Here is a 19,814-nt window from a genome sequence, read left to right as displayed (position 1 = left end):
GCAAACTGTTCGTCCGTCGTGTGTGGCCATGTCCGTCCATGCTAAGTTTGAGCAGACTGTTTGCCAAAACTGTTGGACGGACAAAGTTGGGCGAACAGTCCGCGCGTGTGTACGCGGCCCAACAGTTTCGGCAAACAGTCCGCTCAAAATTAGCATGGACGGACATGGCCACACACGACGAACGAACAGTTTGCTGAAACCGTGCGCGATGACGTGAACGGCACGTACGACGGGACGAAAAATACGACGTCCTATACACTGCATTATAGCTTTTGGCGTGAAAATCCTTTCTGAGCATGCGCGCAACTTTGTTTGACGAACAAGCCTACACACGAGCGGGCTGTTCACTGAAACAAGGTTTCAGCGGACAGTTTTTCGGAAATTCCGAAAAACCTTGTCCGTCCAACTGTCCGCTGAAACTGTCCGCTGAAAGCCCACACACGAGCGGACTGTCCGCCCAAACACTGTTCAGCGGACAAAGTTGGGCGAACAGTCCGCCCGTGTGTACGCGGCCTGAAGGAAAAACTCAGCAGAAAAACTGATAGTGTGTATGGGGCTTAAGGGGCATTATTCTCATTGACCTCTGACAAACTGGTTTTAGTTAGGGTTACCCAAGACCTGACAACTATTTTAGGGGTTTCTCTGCAGTAAAATGATTAAAAAGGCTGTTCTAGAAGCTAAACACATTTTTGTAGATAGTTTGCTGGTTACACATTTAAGTAATTTAAAATGAAACTATTTCTTGTAGGCCAAGAGTGGGTATCGAAATTGCCAAAAACTTAAAGCCCATAATCGTAACAAACTGTGATGGTAAGTATATTCATAAATTGGAAGATGTTGGCACTGATTATTACTAACATTTTGTTAGCAAGCACTGTGGCATCCTAATTTTTTTCTAAACTTATATAACAAAAGCCTATTAATAATAATGATTTTAAAGATTTGAATAATTTTAAAGAAAACTTAAAGTGGCTGTATACTCTTTTTTTTTTACTTTTACCTACAGGAAAGCCTATAATAAGGCTTACCTGTAGGTAAAAAAAATATCTCCTAAACCTGTACGGTTTAGGAGATATTCCCCTCGGTATGCGCCGCTGACTGCAGTGGCGCATGCGCACAAGGGGATTCTCGGCTGAAAATCTGGCAGTGGCCAGCCGGCCGGAATGAAATCTCCCGCGCGCATGCGCAGGAGTGAGGATATCGCGGCTCTGGCCACTCACAGCGCCGGAGCCGCGATACCCGGAAGAAACGCCGAGGGAGCATGTCAGCTCCCTCGGCGTGGATCGGCACAGATGTTGGGGCCTTGTTCTAAGGTAAGTATTTCATAATGAGCTAGTATGCGGTGCATACTAGCTCATTGTGCCTTTTCCTTTGCAGGTGGCAAAAAAAAAAAACATTAGCGGGTTTACTACCGCTTTAAGAGAACAGACTTTTTTTTTATAACAAAGTAAAGTGAAATTTTGAAACATATCAAACAGGTGCAGCTATCATGTAAGTGTTAAAAAAAAAACAACAAACTACGCTAAACATAGTCAATTACAGCTCTCTGTTATCTACTATATACTAGACACGTGCACGCCAGAAATTTTCCTTTCGTTTCGAGTGCATTCATTCACTGAAAAATTTTGGTTAGTCATTTGTTATGTTGAACCGATACGTTTTCAGAATTCGTTTCGTATCTTCTGCGTTTGTTTAGTTGGTCCAGGTTGATTTGAGAAATTTTGTCGTTTTTTTAAAAGATTTCTATATATTCGTTTTCGGTTTTGATATTTCAAATGGATTCATTATTCATATATTGAAACTATTTAAAATTTCAAGACGTAACGGAATAAATAATGCAAGATTTGGTGGCTCCAAATTTTTTAAACCTAAGAATGCCATTAGACTATGGAACCGAACTGACTGGCTGTGATAATTACAAATCCAATTGAATTCACAACTTTACTCGAATCTAAATTATAGAACAAATTTGAAAATGTAATTAATTTCCCCTTTGGCCCGAACTACTATCGCATCATGTGGCGTCATACAAATGAAATTAATGCATTCATTCATTTCGTAATAACTTATTTTTTCGGATTTGTTACTATGTCTATTCAAGGATGCGTGTACATCTGAATCTTTGAAAATCACATTTTCATCCGAAAAATTGATTTGTTACGAAACGCACATGTCTACTATATACCACACAGTCCATATGAAACAAAAAAACATTATTGAAAAATAATCCTTTCCCACAAACCTCTTTCAACGTTATACTTCCTATATACTCTTCTCCCAGCCAGCCGTTTTCAGCAATGTGATAGTTTGACTGACAAACACCCTGTCATGCAATGCTGTACCCAAATGAGATTTATATAATTTTTTTTTTTTTGACAGATAAAGCTTTCTTTTGCTGGTATTTAACCAGTTGCCAAACACCGCACACTGATATACATCGGCACAATGGCAGCGGTGGGCAACTTGGCGTACCTGTACGTGCCCTTTAAGAGCCGGTGATAGCAGCGTGAGGGTGCACACGGCACCAGCGGAATCAATGTCTGCTGGTCTCCCAGCAATCGTGTCACAGAGCCTCAGAAAGGGGAAGTGCCTATGTAAAAAAGTGCCCCGTTCACTGCTCTCTGTCATCGAGTGAAGTGATCACTGTCACGTGACTAGTAGCCCACCCCCCCACAGTTAGAATCACTCCCTAGGACACACTCAACCCCTTCATCGCCCCCTAGTGGTTAACCCCTTCACTGACAGTGTCACTTACACAGTAATCAATGCATTTTTATAGCACGGATCGCTGTATAAATGACAATGGTCCCAAAATAGTGTCAAAAATGTCTGATGTGTGCGTCATAATGTTGCAGTCCTGATAAAAATCGCACATCACCGCCATTACTAATAAAAAAAAAAATGAATAATAAAAATGCCATAAAACTATCCCCTATTTTGTAGAAGCTATAACTTTTACGTAAACCAATAAATATATGCTTATTATTATTTTCTTTTACCAAAAATATGTAGAAGAATATGTATCGGCCTAAACTGAGGAAAAAAATTTTTTTTTATATATATTTTTGGGGGATATTTATTATAGCAAAAAGTAAAAAAGAATGAGTTTTTTTCAAAATTGTTTTTTTTGTTTATAGTGCAAAAAATAAAAAATGCAGAGGTGATCAAATACCACCAAAAGAAAGCTCTATTTGTGGTAAAAAAAGGACGTCAATTATGTTTGGATGCAATAACGCATGACCGCGCAATTATCAGTTAAATCGACGCAGTGCCGAATCGCTTGCTCTGGTCAGGAAAGGGGTAAAAGTGTCTGGGGCTGAAGCGCTTAATAACCACTGGGTTTTATATCTTTTACTAAAAAAAGAGAAAAAAGACAAAACAAAAACTATTTCCTTACTTGCTGTTAAAATAAAAATGCTAAAATAGTAATAAAACCTCTGATATGACACCCCAAGGTGATCTCATTTTTTACTTACATTTTTTGGAAATGAAGAAACATACTGATACTGAGGGGTTTAACCGCTTGCCAACTGCTGCATGTACATTTACGTTTGCAGAATGGCACGGACAGGCAAATGGGCGCACAGGTACATCCCTTTAAATTTGCCGCTGTGTGGTCACATGCACGCAGGCGGTGGCGCGCGCACGACATTGGCGTGAGCTCCGTGAGTGTGATCGCAGTTCAAGTCCGCGGGGATACCTGCGATTGTCTCATGAAGGGAAAGAATGGGGAAATGCTGATGTAAACAAGAATTTCCCCATTCTGCCTAGTGACACTGACACTGATCACAGCTCCCTGTGATCAGGAGTGGTGATCAGTGTCGTGTCACTCATAGCCCCTCCCCCCCACAGTTAGAATCACTCCCTAGGACACACTGCAGTGCCCCCTTCTGGTTAACCTCTTCACTGCCAGTCACATTTACACAGTAATCAATGCATTTTAATCGCACTGATTGCTGTATAAATGTGAATGGTTTCAAAATAGCGCCAAAAGTGTCTGATGTGTCCGCCATAATGTCGCAGTCACGATAAAAATCGCAGATCGCTGCCATTACTAATATAAAAAAAATGATTAATAAAAATGTCATAAAACTATCCCCTGTTTTGTAGATGCTATAACTTTTGCGCAAACCAATCAATAAACGCTTATTGCAATTTTTTTCTTACCAAAAATATGTAGAAGAATATGTATCAGCCTAAACTGAGGGAAAACATTTTTTTTATAGATTTTTAGGGGATATTTATTATAGCAAAAAGTAAAAAAAAAAGTTTATTTCAAAATTGTCCCTTTTTTTGTTTATAGCGCAAAAAATAAAAACTGCAGAGGTGAGCAAATACCACCAAAAGAAAGCTCTATTGGTGGGGAAAAAAAGACGTCAATTTTGTTTGGGAGCCACGTCGCACGACCACGCAATTGTCAGTTAAAACGACACAGTGCCAAATCGCAAAAAAACGCTCTGGTTTTTGGCCCGCCCGTCCGGGGCTTAAGTGGTTAACACAGAGCTTGAGAATGATGCATTAAATATGTTATTATTATACAGGATTAATATAGTGCCAACAGTTTACGCAGCGCTTTACAATGTACAGGGGGACAGTACAATTACAATAGTTCAATACAGAAGTAATAGAAGGGGCCTGCTCATGGGGCTTCCAATCTAAACATGAATTGAAAAGGTGATACACAGAGGAAGGAGGAGGTAAAAGCAGGGGCGTAACTATAGGGGGTGCAGCAGTCGCGACCGCAACTGGGCCCTGTGATGCAGGGGGCCCATGCAGCCCCCTCTACATATGGCCGGCAGCAGCATAGGCAGCTAGGGGTACCAGTGCACCATGCACACGGGTGGCTGGAGGTGGAGGGTGACTAGCAGAGCTCCATGCTCGACTATCGCACTGGCTGCTCTTTAGTTGTGCATTCCTCGCATGACCTGTGTCCTCAGCCGGCTCCTCAGAGTACCCCTCTCCTGCTCCATGCATTGCCGCTCAGTCCGATGTCTGTTCTCCCCAGCCAGAGTCCCCCCCCCCGAGTCCGGCCCACGCTGCACTGCATACTTCTCCCGGGTAAACAAACTTTAAGCACACAGATGCAGTGCAGCCCTATGAGAGCCCCCCGGAGGACACTGCAGGCTTGTCTGCCAGCCACCCTCCTCCCCCGTCATACACAGATGATGAAAGGTCTTTCTGGGAGATATGCTGATCGCCCGTCCAGCACACTGGATGGAGCCCAGGCCAACATGGATGAGTGCGCAGCCTGCAGCTTGGTCATGGTGAGTGAGAGGACCCCATTCCCCCACACACCATTACATACCCCTTCCATCTCCCCCTGGGGACAGGGACCCCTTCTCACGTGGGGACATTTACCCCCACCTCCCCTGGGGACAGGGACCCCTTCTCACCTGGGTACAGTAACTTCATCTGCCCTGGAGAAAAGGACCTCATCTCTTCTGGGGACGGGGACCCCATCCTTCCTAGGGACAGTCCCCCAATGGGGCACCTAAAAATTAAAAAAATAATAATAAAAAAAACTACTGATACCAGTGGTGGAACTACAGGGCTCACAAAGGTCATACCTGTGACCACGCCCTGGAGTTCCACCGCCAGACTCCGAGGGAAGGGCCCTGGCTGGGGTTCAGGGGGCCCTTCATGGTTTCTTGCATCGGGGCCCTGAAGGTTCTAGTTACACCACTAGGTAAAAGGGTGAATGTACTGTTCACAAACAGTGCCCAAAAGTGCTGTCACCGATGAAGGTGCTTTCATCTTCACTCGGTCTTATTTAGGGGGTTTGCGGGTATTGGCTATCTGATTGGCTGAGCTGGTGATGATGCACGCTGGAGTCGCTATTCACGGCACAGCTCTGAAGGATTGGTATTGGTATGCCTTTCCAATCAGAGCCCACGCGCCGGTGATGTCACCAGCTGCATCTAAAGTAAATATCTCCTAAACGGTGCAGGTTTAGGAGATGTTTATAGTACCTATAGGTAAGCATTATTATTAGAGGTTTACCTATAGGTAAAAATCATACATGGGAGTTTACCTACTGTAAAGTTAATGTAGCGCCCTCCTAGGTAGGTGCTAGAGTGAGTGCATATCGTTTTTGGTTTCTCTGCTTAACAGGGAGACAGCTATAAAAATCTATGTGCTGTCTACTTAGCCACTTAAGCCCCGGACCATTTTGCAGGCCAAAGACCAGACCACTTTTTGCGATTCGACACTGCGTCGCTTTAACTGACAATTGCGCGGTCGTGCGACGTGGCTCCCAAACAAAATTGACATCCTTTTTTTTCCACAATAAAAGCTTTCTTTTGGTGGTATTTGATAACCCCTGCGGTTTTTATTTTTTGCGCTATAAACAAAAAAAGAGCGAAATTATTTTTTACTATTACTATTTTGCTATAATAAATATCCCCCAAAAATATATTAAAATTTTTTTTTTTCCCAGTTTGGCCAATATGGATTCTTCTACATATTTTTGGTAAAAAAAAAAATCGCAATAAGCGTTTATTGATTGGTTTGTGCAAATGTTATAGTGTTTACAATATAGGGGCTAGCTTTATGGCATTTTTATTAATATTATTTTTTTTTTTACTAGTAATGGCGGCGATCAGCAATTTTTATCATAACTGCGACATTATGCTGGACACATCGGACATTTTTGACACATTTTTGGGACCATTGTCATTTATACAGCAATCAATGCTATACAAATGCACTGATTCCTGTGCAAATGACACTGGCAGTGAAGGGGTTAACCACTAGGTGGCAGTGTAGGGGTTAAGTGAGCCCTGGGGAGTGTTTCTAACTGTGGCGTGGTGTGGCTGTGTGTGACACTTCACTGATCTCTGCTCCCGATCACAGGGAGCAGAGATCAGTGACACTGTCACTAGGCAGAATGGGGAGATGCTTGTTTACATTGGCATCTCCCCGTTCTTCCTCCCATGAGGCGATCGCAGGTATCCCCGTGACGATCGGACTCAAGGAGGTCCCGACCGGTGCGCACGTGATGGCGTGGCGGAAAATTTGAAGGAACGTACCTGTACGCCCATTTGCCTGTCCATGCCATTCTGCCTACGTAAATTAGCGTATGCCGGTCGGCATGTGGTTAACAGAGAGCTGTGATTGAATGATAGAGTCTGCTTGGTGTGTGCTGGTGCTGCTCATGCTGTCTTGAAAGTTTCACACTGGTCTGGTAGCTATGGGATGTACTGGACAGCGGGAGGAAACCTTGGAGAAGATAGCATGGATGTCTTACAGTTCTGGCCAATTAGAAGGATGGCAAGTTTGAGTTTGGAAATATCTTTGTATTTGGTATGCCGCGCACACACAACTGGACTTTCCTGCAGAAAAGGTCCGACAGAAATAGAGGGGGATACCTTCCAATAAGGACACCAATTCAAGTGACAAATGTCTAAGTTGAGTAAATACCCCCTTTTTTTGGAAAGACTTCATAAATTTTGCTGTGTATCTCTCGCTGATGGGGCATGGCCAGGGCCCGGATTAACATAGGGGCTATTGGGGGGGGCGTGGCCTGGTGATGTGCTAGAGCAGACGTGTGCTCTGTGAGCTCCGAGGCCGACACCGAGAAATATACATAAAATCATCCAAAAACTCATATTTTTCCTACCTGAGTGATGGGCCGGCGGACGGGCAAGTCTCTGCCCAAGAAAGGAGCCTCGACGGGGTCGATTAAGCGATTCCTTTCCGTGGAACCGGACGAGGTGGAAGAGCAGGACGACCTAGGCCGCAAGCCGCGGAGTAGAGTGGATTCCGCATCCCGCGATGGGCCGGACCGGAGGTCGCGCTCGCCCGAGTCCTCGGCGGGCTCGGGGGCCGAGGGTGAGTCACATCCTTCCGCCGGAGCGGCGCCGAGAGTGAGCGATCTCCCTACTACCTCCGATCTCGCCGCCATGCTTCTGAACCTCGAGCGGGTCATCAGGAAGGAGGTCTCCGCAGTTCGTTCGGATCTCTCGCAAGTATTGGTTCGTGTTGAAGAGTCGGAGCAACGTCTCGATCGCCACGCGAACGCTATTCGATCCCTCCAGGCGACTACACGTCAACTTGCCATTTCGCACCGTACGACCGTTTACAAGATCGAAGATCAAGAGAATCGTAACAGACGTAATAACGTTCGGATTCGGGGACTTCCCGAAGCGACTGGAGACGACGATCTGTTACCATCCGTTCGGGGCATTTTTAATAGCCTTCTGGGACGAGCACCTGACGCCCCTTTGAAGATTGACCGGGTGCACAGGGCACTCCGCCCACGCAATCTTGCTACAGACGTCCCACGGGACATTATTTGCCGGGTCCACCATTATCCTGAAAAGGAACTGATTATGCAGAAAGCTAAGGGAGCTAATCCGTTTGATTTTCATGGGGCGATGCTATCCTTTTTCCCGGATCTCGCTAAAGAAACCTTGGATCGACGCAGGGCTTTAAGGCCCCTCACGGAACTGCTCCGGGCGGCGTCCATTAAATATAGGTGGGGCTTCCCTGCGGCCTTGATCGCATCTAGAGATGGCAAAACCGCAATACTTCGATTTCCGGAGGAGCTGTCCAAATTCTGCACGGATATGTCCGTTCCTACCCCAGAACTACCTGGATGGCATGAAGGCATCCCGCCCCTGCCCGCTGGGACCGACCAGGGCTGGCAGAGAGTGAGCCGTGCCCGCCGTACTTCTGCACCTGATTGCCGCCCTTGAAAGGGCATCCTGCCCACCAACTTGTTCAGCTTGGTTACCTGTTCAGGACGTCTACTTGCATCTGTGGGGCATACCGCCTGAATGTTTCCTTTACTAAGTTTGTGCGAGGAAGCTGACCGCCTTTGGCGACAACGTGTTTTTGCAGGCCAGGGCTGAGCACCCCTAGGGGGCCCTCAATCTGGATATGAACATCGCTGCACTTTTGCCCTTTGTCTTTTTATTGGCGTGACATTTCTTCATCTTCCTCGCTGTGCCTCTGGAGCGTATCTGACTCATGGTTCCCCTCTCCCCCCCCCCATTGGGTACCCTACCGCCTCAGTTTTATACCAATATTGTTCTGTACAGGCGCTTTAGGTTTTGGATGATGTTATTCATAGATTTTTCTGCCTGGGTGTCGGCACCGGACCGCGGGGCGCTGCCTTGGACCTTTATGGTGTGGTTTGCGCCCGGCTGCCTGCGTCCCGCCTCCCCCTTTTTGAGCGGGGGCTGCCCGGCGCGGGGCCTCGGCGTCCGTTCCCCCGTTGGGGTGGCGGGCGTGGGGGCCCTGTGGCGGTCACGCAGCCCGCTCTTGCACGGCATAGTAATGCGTGCACTAATGGCTGTTTCTCGACAGCACCTTTTTTGGTTCAATTTGTTTTTCCCACTAAGGTGGGGCCTTGTATTTTTTTGTTGCCTTTCTCTCTCCTGTCCTCTTCTCTCTCACCTTTTCTGTCTACTGCCTCCACCTCCTCTGTTCCCCTCCCCCCTCTCTGGCGGCAGACCGCCTTGGTATTGTATTGATAATGTTGTGGTGATCGCGGTTCCTCCTCCTGAGACCCCATGGCTACTGTGAACATTGTATCTTTTAATGTACGGGGCCTATACGCCCCAGGGAAGAGACACAATTTATATAGGGAACTGGACCGTTTGCGGGGGGACGTGGTCTTCCTCCAGGAGACCCACCTCACGCAGACGACTCGAGTTAGGTTACACTCACCACAGTACCCTACGTGGTACTACAGCCTCTCGGACATCTCTAAAGCCAAGGGTGTGGCCATCGGGCTTCGTAGGGGAACCGCGTTCACGTTTGAGGAAATGTTGTGTGATCCTGCGGGACGTTTTCTGTTTCTGCGGGGCACCTTGGGCAGCATGCAGTGTACTTTGGCCACCTTATACTCCCCTAACAAAAACCAGGTGCGTTTCTTGGCTTCCACACTTAGCTCCCTGCGGAACTTTGCACGTGGATGCATTCTCCTAGCAGGCGATTTTAATGTTCCCTTGGAACCTACTCTGGACACCTCTAGGGGTGGTTCCTCGCTTTCCGGCAGGGGAATAAGGTATATACGTTCTCGACTCCATGACCTACAATTGATGGATGTCTGGAGAATTGCTCACCCACGGGAAAGGGACTTTACCTATTTTTCCCCGGTGCACCAAACCTACTCTAGAATAGATTTATGCTTCATTGACCACCAACATCTTCCGCTCGTAGTGAAGTCAAGCATTGACTCCTCCCCCATTTCGGACCATGCTCCGATATCCTTAACCATTAGCGTGGCGTCCATACCCCTGAAGGCCACTAATTGGAAATTGAACGAGGACCTTATAGCCGAAGAAGCGGATAAAAAGGTGATGGGTGATAGTTTGGAGTTTTATTTTAAGACTAATGTCAGTCCTGAAGTTTCACCGGGAGTGCTTTGGGAGGCCCACAAGGTCTATATTAGGGGAAAGTTCATAGAATTGTGTTCTAGGAAAAAGAGGGAGCGCTTAACTCAACAGGCCAACTTGTTGCGGGACATTACTGACTTAGAACGCCGACATAAGTTGAACCAGACTCCAGCCCTTTTCCACGCCTTAACGGAAAAACGGGAGACCCTGAAGTCTCTCCTTCATTTAGACCACAAACGTCGCGCGCGGTTGGTAGCTCACCGTTTTTATGAGTGGGGCGATAGGCCCAGTAGACTGCTGGCTAATTCGGTGCGACAGCGGAAGAATGCAGCGTTTATTGCCAAAGTTAAGACCCCCTCGGGAGACTTGGTGTTCGAGACACCCCGTATAGCCAAGACATTCCGGGACTTTTACCAGCGCCTGTATCGGGTGCACCAGGGGGACCATGATAGAGAGGCTCGGAGACGCCTTATTGGGGACTATCTGGCCCGCGCCGCTCTCCCGAAACTCTCCGAGGAGGTTTTGGCTTCCTTGGAGGGGGAGTTGACGACTGCGGAGCTTCTGGGCGCCATGAAAGCTATGGCGCGCGGTAAGGCACCGGGTCCAGACGGCCTCACGGTATCGTATTATAGAGCGTACGCTGACATACTGATGCCGTACTTGACCAGATATGCTAGCGTGACCTCGGACGGCGGGGACCTTCGCCCGGAGACCACTCATGCACATATCACGGTATTACCCAAGGAGGGCAAGGACCCTAGTGACTGCGCGAGCTACCGCCCTATCTCGCTCTTGAATATAGATGCGAAGATTTATGCTAAAGCTATAGCGAATAGGCTGCTCCCCCTGGTGCCACAATGGATTTCACGGGATCAGACAGGATTCATCCCCGGGAGGGAAGCGCGGGATAACTCTCTCCGCACACTCTCCTTGATGGCATATGTGCGGCGGACTGCCCAGCCCACCCTGTTACTCTCCACGGATGCTGAGAAGGCGTTTGACAGGGTGGACTGGGACTTCCTTATGGCTACGCTGGCGCACCTGGGCATAGGTCCCACTCTGCGCTCCCAAATAGCGGCGTTGTACCACTGCCCCACAGCTCAGATACGGATCAACGGAACCCTTAGTGACCCCTTCACCCTATACAACGGCACTCGTCAGGGGTGCCCGCTCTCGCCGATTTTATTCGCGATATCCCTAGAACCATTTTTATCCCTTGTTAGACAAAATCCGAATATACGTGGTGTTACCATTGGTACGACGGAACACAAATACGCGGCTTACGCGGACGATATTTTGTTCTACGTGCAACAGCCTCTGATCACCCTTCCAAATCTTATGTCCGAGTTTTCGGCCTACGGCGCGGTGTCGAACTTTAAAATCAATATGTCCAAATCGGAAATGTTAAACATCTCTGTACCCGCCAAACAAGTATCCCACCTGAAAAAGAACTATCCTTTTAACTGGCAGCTGAGCTCCATGAAATATTTGGGCATTTACCTAACGCCCTCATTATCGTCCCTTTTCCGCGCTAACTTTCTGCCTTTACTCAACACTCTTAGATCCGATATCCAAAAGTGGTCCCAGCTACGACATTCTTGGCTGGGAAGAATAGGCCTGGTTAAGATGAACTTGCTGCCCAGGGTGCTCTTCATGTTGCAGATGGTCCCGTTTGGAATACCGGTGGGGTTTTTTACAATTTTGACATCTATGGTATACCGGTACATATGGAATAGGAGAAGGCCCAGGCTGAATAGAACGCTCCTCATCCGCCCTAAGTGTAGCGGGGGTTTAGCTGTACCAGATTTCAAACTCTACTATAGGGCCGTTGTGCTGACCAGACTCTCTGACTTAAAGTATTGCAAGGGCACGAAACTCTGGGTAAATGTGGAAACAGACCTTTGTGGAGCTGAACCTTCCACGCTGATGTGGATACCGAGGAAGTTCCGAACCCTTTTGCCTACCACGTCCCCACTTACACACTCCTCCTTGATGGTATGGGACTCTATCTGTAAGAGAAATGGCTGGCTGCATAACTCCCCCCTGATGCCCTTGGTGGGTCACAACTTTTTCCCACCGGGTAACATGGACCCTCAGATTCACCCGTGGCGGCTGGGCACTAACACCTATCTCCATCAGTTCACCGGCCCATCCGGGGTGCTACCTCTTGCTTCCATCATGGGTGACTCCTCCATTTCCTACATGGATCGCTGGAAACATCATCAACTGTTGAACTTTGTTCGCATGCTCCCAAAACCCCTGCGCACCCTGGCGGAGCTTACACCTGTGGAAACCGCATTTGCTGAACCTGACCCGATTGAGCGGCCAGTTTCGTACTTCTATCAGGCCTTGCTGTCCCTCACCTCTACGGGTACCCCCTCCTTTCTACGGTACTGGGAAAGGGAACTACAAATGGAGCTGTCTCCGTCCCAGCAGTCACAAATCCTAACACTGGCTCATGCCTCCTCGGGATCCTCTAAGACATCAGAAATGGCGTATAAACTTTTGACCAGATGGCACTACACACCGGTTGTCCTACATAGGTTCTCTCCCCAGTCCTCCCCACTCTGTTGGCGGGAGTGCGGGGAGGTAGCCACTCATGCCCATATCTGGTGGTACTGCCCGAGGATCCGCCCATTCTGGCTGGCGATCATATACACAATTAAAGAAATCCAGGGATGGGAGGTACCTAATGACCCGTGGTATGTCCTGTTCCATTGCACGGGAAGGCCGACAGGCTCCTACAAGAGGTCGATTACACCACATCTCTTAAACGCTGCTAAAACCCTCATTCCTCAGTTTTGGAAGATGAAGACGATCCCCACCCTCCAGCGTTGGTTGCTCACTGTGGATACCACATATTACATGGAGGATATGACCCTTTCCCTCCGGGGTAAATCTGAGTTGTCAACAAAGATCTGGGCCTGTTGGGTTGCCTTCAAATATTCCTCGAGTTATGCAGCCATAATGTCTCAACCAGAGTGAAGTGAACATGACGCTTGTTTTTACTACATCTACTGTTATTTTGCAATAGGTTGTCTGACGGTGGTCTGCCCCCTCCCCGCCCCCCCCCCCCTCTCCCTTCTTTTTCTTTCTCTCTCTCTTTCTGTTTATTTTCCTTTTCCTTTACTCCCCTTCTAATTCTGTCTACTATATTTCCTCTTTTATGATAGAAGAGGAGGGTGTATATTTATGTGCCCATGTAACTAACGTTATAATGTTGTAGATCTTGCTATTGGTTTCTATATTGATTGTTATGCTCTGTACACGCTTCTCTTCTTTAATAAACATTAATTAAAAAAAAAAAAAAAAAAAAAAAACATAGGGGCTATTGGAGCTGCAGCTCCAGGCCCCTTTCTCAAGATAGGCCCATTTGCCCAAAAAAAAAAGTAAAAAAAAAAAAAAAAAAAAAAGATTGACTTTGAGGATTGTAGCTCGGCAGCCAGGAGTCACAGAGACCCCACATTTGGGGGGTATATAGCTAAAGACCCACTCCAGCATTGGTTAAAATATGGGGCTGCTATCATCTATAGTTCCGGAGATATGGGGCTCCTTGTACAGACTATCAGAAACTACATACAGAGCGGCCAGTTTAAATACAAGCTGGGACACTCTGCAGCAGACTGAGAGGTTGAACTCACAGTGCTTATAATAATTATTTGTATATTACTTATGATAATTAACCCCTTGCCACCCAGGCCCATTCTGAGACTTCTCTCCTACATGTAAAAATCATCATTTTTTTTATGCTAGAAAATTACTCAGAACCCTCAAGCATTATATATTGAATAGAAAAATGGTGTTGCGCTCCACAAAAAATACTAAATCAATTCAATAAATAGACAAATGATGATAAATAATATCACGCAAATACAAAAGTAGCTATATGTGACTATTCAGAATCAATTTCTTCAAGTGTGCACCTTTTAAAGTGCATCAGTGCCAATCAGACAATGTTCAAACCAGTGTAATGTGAATGGTTAAATATTCCAAATAAGGATAATAAAATATTCCAAATAAATTGCAAATAGTGAAAAATAAATAAATACTAAAATTACGGATAAGATTCAAACAATGAAAATAAATAAAAAATGCAATAAAAATCCAGGGTGTGTCTCAATCCATAAAGTGCATACAGTGAAGCAATGATAAGAAAAAGGTAAACTAAACAGTCCAGTAAAAAAATTATTTTGGAGCGTCTCTATTTATAACGTCAAAAGCAATCCATATCAAGCCATTTTTTTTAGCAGACACCCTATGGAATAAAATGGTGGTCTTTACAACTTTTTATGTTACACGATATTTGCGCAGCAATTTTTCAAACGTTTTTTTTTGGAAAGAAACTGTTTCATTCATTTAAAAAAACACAAAAGTTAGCACAATTTTTTGTTGTGTGTTTAAGCGATGCTGTACATTTTTTTACAGGTTACATGTTTAGAGTTACAGAGGAGGTCTAGTGCTAGAATTATTGCTCTCAGTCTAATGATCATGGCGTATGTAACCTGTGTGTATCTGGCTCTGATACTAACCAGTGCCTACCCAGGGACTGACTAGTATCTCTCCCCAGCCTGTCCCCACACACCCTCTCACCTGCTGACCTGTGAATGGGGCAATCACTCCCACAGTGTTATTGTGTTCTGCCAGTGAATACAATGATTAGTGTTTCTAACTATAGCTGGCAGCACTGATTGTTTTGTGGAAAACCTGACAGGCTGGTTGTACTCAAGTCGCTTAATAGATTGACTTGTGTAAAACCAGCTAGCCCATACATAGATCGACTATGGCTGGTCTCTGCTTAATTGGTGTAATTTCAATCCATGTCTGGCCCGCTTAACAACTACGCAGTCCCTAAACATCCTTCCACAAACCTTTACATTTTTTCTTCCCAGATTACTTCATCCTCCTCTCCTATGCATAGTGCCCACTGTCATACTCTCCACACTTCTCCCCTATACATAGTGCCCACTGTCATACCCTCCACACTCCTCTCCTGTACATACTACTCACTGTCATACCCTCCATACTCCTCTCCTATACATAGTGCCCACTGTCATACTCTCCACACTTCTCTCCTATACATAGTGCCCACTGTCATGCCCTCCACACTTCCCTCCTATACATAATGCCCACTGTCATACGCTCCACACTCCTCTCCTGTACATACTACTCACTGTCATACCCTCCATACTCCTCTCCTATACATAGTGCCCACTGTCATACTCTCCACACTTCTCTCCTATACATAGTGCCCACTGTCATGCCCTCCACACTTCCCTCCTATACATAATGCCCACTGTCATACGCTCCACACTCCTCTCCTGTACATACTACTCACTGTCATACCCTCCATACTCCTCTCCTATACATAGTGCCCACTGTTATACTCTCCACACTTCTCTCCTATACATAGTGCCCACTGTCATGCCCTCCACACTTCCCTCCTATACATAATGTCCACTGTCATACGCTCCACACTCCTCTCCTGTACATACTACTCACTGTCATACCCTCCATGCTCCTCTCCTATACATAGTGCCCACTGTCATACTCTCCACACTTTTCTCCTATACATAGTGCCCACTGTCATGCCCTCCACACTTCCCTCCTATACATAATGCACACTGTCATACGCTCCACACTCCTCTCCTGTACATACTACTCACTGTCATACCCTCCATACTCCTCTCCTATACATAGTGCCCACTGTTTTACTCTCCACACTTCTCTCCTATACATAGTGCCCACTGTCATGCCCTCCACACTTCCCTCCTATACATAATGCCCACTGTCATACACTCCACACTCCTCTCCTGTACATACTACTCACTGTCATACTCTCCACACTTCTCTCCGATACATAGTGCCCACTGTCATACTCTCCACACTTCTCTCTTGTACATATTGCTCACTGTGATACCCTCCACACGCTTCTTTTAAACATAGTGCCCAATGTCATACCCTCTACACTCCTCTGCTGTGCATACTGTCCACTGTCATACCCTTCACACTCCTCTCCTGTACATAGTGCCTTCTGCCATACCCTCTGCACTCCTCTCATGTACATAGTGCCCACTGTTAGACCCTCCACATTCCTCTCCCTCACCTGCACATACTTCCCACTTTTATACCAACCATACTCCTCCCCTATGCCTCTTACCCACAAAAACTGTTCTTTAAAATTATACTGAATATCCTCAATGTTACCAGCTCTAGAATGGGCACACTTTTGTCAGTCCAACTAAAGGAAATCTCACAGTCCTCATATTTATTCTGCCCCATTATTAGTACTTATTTAATTTTGTAATTACTATTGTGATGTATAGAGGAACATAGGGGATGTCAGCTACTCTAAATATAGCACTTGTAAAGAGCATCCCTGAAAATATTTTTGAAATGTTGACAACTATGTACTTAGGCACTGCCCAAGGGCCACAGGGTCAGTAGGGGGCCCCATGAGAGGCTCCTGTGATATTAAAGCGGTAGTAAACTTTTATAACATTACTACTTTTTAGAGGCCCTGGGGTAGGTTATGCCATAATGTACAAGTATGCCCAGCATATTAGCACATTAGGGTACACTTAAATTGTCAGACTGAGCCCTCCAGTGCTGTGCTGTGATCAATCCGATGGGGCCCGGGCACTTCCATCTTCACCCGGTCTTCCTTCTGGGTTCTGTGCCTTCGGTCACTTGCCTTGGCCAGGCTGCGTTGATGCCATTCCCACACATGCTCATGTGCATCCTCTCTCTCCCATCCCCCCTTTCTCTCTCATCCTCCCTCCCTTACCCCTCACACCCTATTTCATCCCCTTTCTCTCTCTCATAATCCTCCCTCTTTCTCTCTTTAATTTAATTTGTTATAACAAAAAATAGTTTGCATTTTTATTTATTTATTGTTTATAAAAGGCCCCACCAAAATCCTCAGCACCAGGCCCATGATGTTCTTAATCTGGCCCTGGGCATGGCCAGCAATAAAAGCCTAAAAGAGGTTTACATAGCCTGTAAAAAAAAAAAAAAAAAAAAAATGGTAGAATGTATAGGGCAGTGATTCTTAACCCTAGGGTTCCTCCAGAGGTTGCTAGGGGTTCCTTCAGCATTGGGCCATTTCTGCCTCTCAGATAAGTTCCCACCAACACCATTGATCTTTTTAGCTACCTGTAAGGGGGTAATTCTTCCCAATGATCACAAGTGTTAAGGCCAATTCTTCCCACTGACCATCACACTAATGTATCCTGAATTGTAGAATTCAAAATTTTAGCAGAGGTTCCCAGAGACCAGAAAACTATTTCAAGGGTTCCTCTGTGTTGAAAAGGTTGAGAAAGGCTGGTATAGGGTGTAACTCAATAATAACAAGTGAAACATTCTTGTTTGTTATCTTATTGTACATATAGATAATAAAGATAATAGATCATCTCATCTGTGCTAGCAAAGGCATATTAACGCTTTGTCTCCAATATTCATGCAGCTTCATGCTCATTCCATCTTACGAAGCTGATATGTTAGGAAGGGGTAGGCATCCTAAAAGGTAACTCCAATTTCATGGGGGAAAAAAATTTGTAAATAAAAAAAAAATGATTATAGCATATAAAATTGCTACTACACAAGTTATATTACAATTGAATGTTATTAAAATGGCCTTTCCTTTTCAATCTGCAGCTCTGTAATTCTCTGTAAAAATGCAATATGGCAACATGAATGTGTGCACAGATGGTGTACAGAGCACACCCCCGGAAACATAATTTCCTGCTTGTGTGATTGGCTCACTGAGTTTCCCAGAAGTCTGCATGATACGAGTCCGGTTTTGTACATACCCTGCAACAAAATGTAATTTTTAGTGAGATACTCCCAATAGAAAATCACATCTCATTAGAACTCTGCAGGTGCAGCAATTGATTGATATTTATAAAATCACTCCCATTCACGTTACATGGACACAGACAAACAGCTTTTTTTCTTCTAACAAAAGGTAGGAATCTGCAACAAAGTTTGGTAAAATCCTTGTAATGTACATAGATCACCCAGAGGGGAATGTTTTTTTCTCAACAAAAGTGGGGTTACTCTTTAATGTGACCTTTTCATGACAAGGTCACTTTTACCCAATAGGTCACCTGGGAAAGAAGTGTGAAAGTACTTAGCCGGACTTTTGAAAAGCTGGCACATCTCCACTCCCCATCTCCCGTAATACTTCTTCTTCCCGACCAGCTTGTACATCACTACATAATGTACAAGATAATGGGAGAAACAACAGACAGGTATTGGACTCATCCAACCATTATATCTCTACTGCTAGTTAGGGATGGGCCAACCTGTCCAGGTATGAGTTTCCAAGAGTCCTGCAAAGTTTGTTTGAGATTCAGGAAACCTGAACTTCATGAGGCTGATCCTTATTATCCTGGCCATTTTTAGGGCATAGGAATCTGGGCACTGCCATGGGGGACATGTACTAATGAACTTTTTTTTTTAACATATGGTACAGAGGGGGTCATCATTTTGACATTTATCCCATAACAATTAAATAAAATGCCCCTGGAAGTTCTATGGAAGTAAAGAGCCATTTTTGTGAGGCTGAACTTCTTCTTCTTCTATATAATAATCATTCCCTTTGTAAAACCATCATTTTTTCAGAGATCCCTTTACCTCCAAAGCCAAAATGTCAGCCAGGAATGAACTCCACGCTTCCAAGCGGATACTTTTTCAATAATATATGGAATCCTGCCTACTGCACAATGACCACCTACAAAACTGCAGAGGACTTTGTAAAGTGCCTACAAGGGAAAAAACTCTTCCTGATCGGAGATTCAACATTGCGCCAGTTCATCATGCACTTCACAGAGGGCATCCACAGTAAGTGCTTTCTAACATGCCTGAAGGCAGGATCCCTCAAATCCAGGAACCTGCTCAAATGCAAATACATATTGTAACCATGAAGTTGGTTAACTTTCCATGTCTGAATATTAACCAGTGAAATGGTTAGGAAGTCTTAGACCAATAGGTAAGCACAGAATTTAGGAGAGGGAAGATCACTACTGGTCACTGAAGTTGCCAATTGTGGTGAGGAACAAGTAGGGAGCAAATCAGTCTATCTGACTCACAGAGATTCTGCCCACATCAGCAGCTGGACAAAACCAGGGGTAGGCAATCTTTGTGGGATGAAGATCTACCTAAACAACATAGAAGAGGTCAAAGATTACAGTTGGCTGTCTGCTCTGAGTTCTGGCCAGTGTAAGTAGCATATAGGGTAGTGTTCAGATGTCAGAGGTATGTATTTCAGTGTAGGGAGGTCAGTGGTATGTACAGCAGTGTACAGAGGTCATTACTATGTAGGGCAGTGTACAGGGGTCAGTAGGATGCATTGCAGTGTACGGAGGCCATTACTATGTAGGACAGTTTACACAGGGGTCAGTAGGATGTACTGCAGTGTACAGAGATCAGTAGGATGTATTGCAGTGTACAGAGGGCATTACCATGTAGAAC

At 45.5% G+C, this 19,814-nt stretch overlaps 1 protein-coding gene across 2 annotated transcripts in view; it reads left to right on the top strand.

Moving 5' to 3' along the window:
• LOC143924941 (NXPE family member 4-like) overlaps window positions 1–19,814 on the top strand; it is a 77,037-nt gene that overhangs the window by 20,616 nt on the left and 36,607 nt on the right. The window contains exons 5-6 of one of the 2 annotated variants that reach the window (XM_077449476.1): window positions 749–810; window positions 18,966–19,184. In XM_077449476.1, coding sequence (XP_077305602.1) covers window positions 749–810; window positions 18,966–19,184 — 281 coding nt within the window. The remainder of the gene's footprint in view (window positions 1–748; window positions 811–18,965; window positions 19,185–19,814) is intronic. The other variant, XM_077449477.1, reaches the window with a different exon arrangement.

Source organism: Lithobates pipiens, unplaced genomic scaffold, assembly GCF_037356315.1.
Source record: "Lithobates pipiens isolate NorthernLeopardFrog02 unplaced genomic scaffold, aLitPip1_a1.2 Scaffold_22, whole genome shotgun sequence".
Lineage (NCBI taxonomy): Eukaryota > Metazoa > Chordata > Amphibia > Anura > Ranidae > Lithobates > Lithobates pipiens.
Note: the sequence above shows the minus strand (reverse complement) of the source record. Positions and strands in the feature narration are given on the sequence as shown.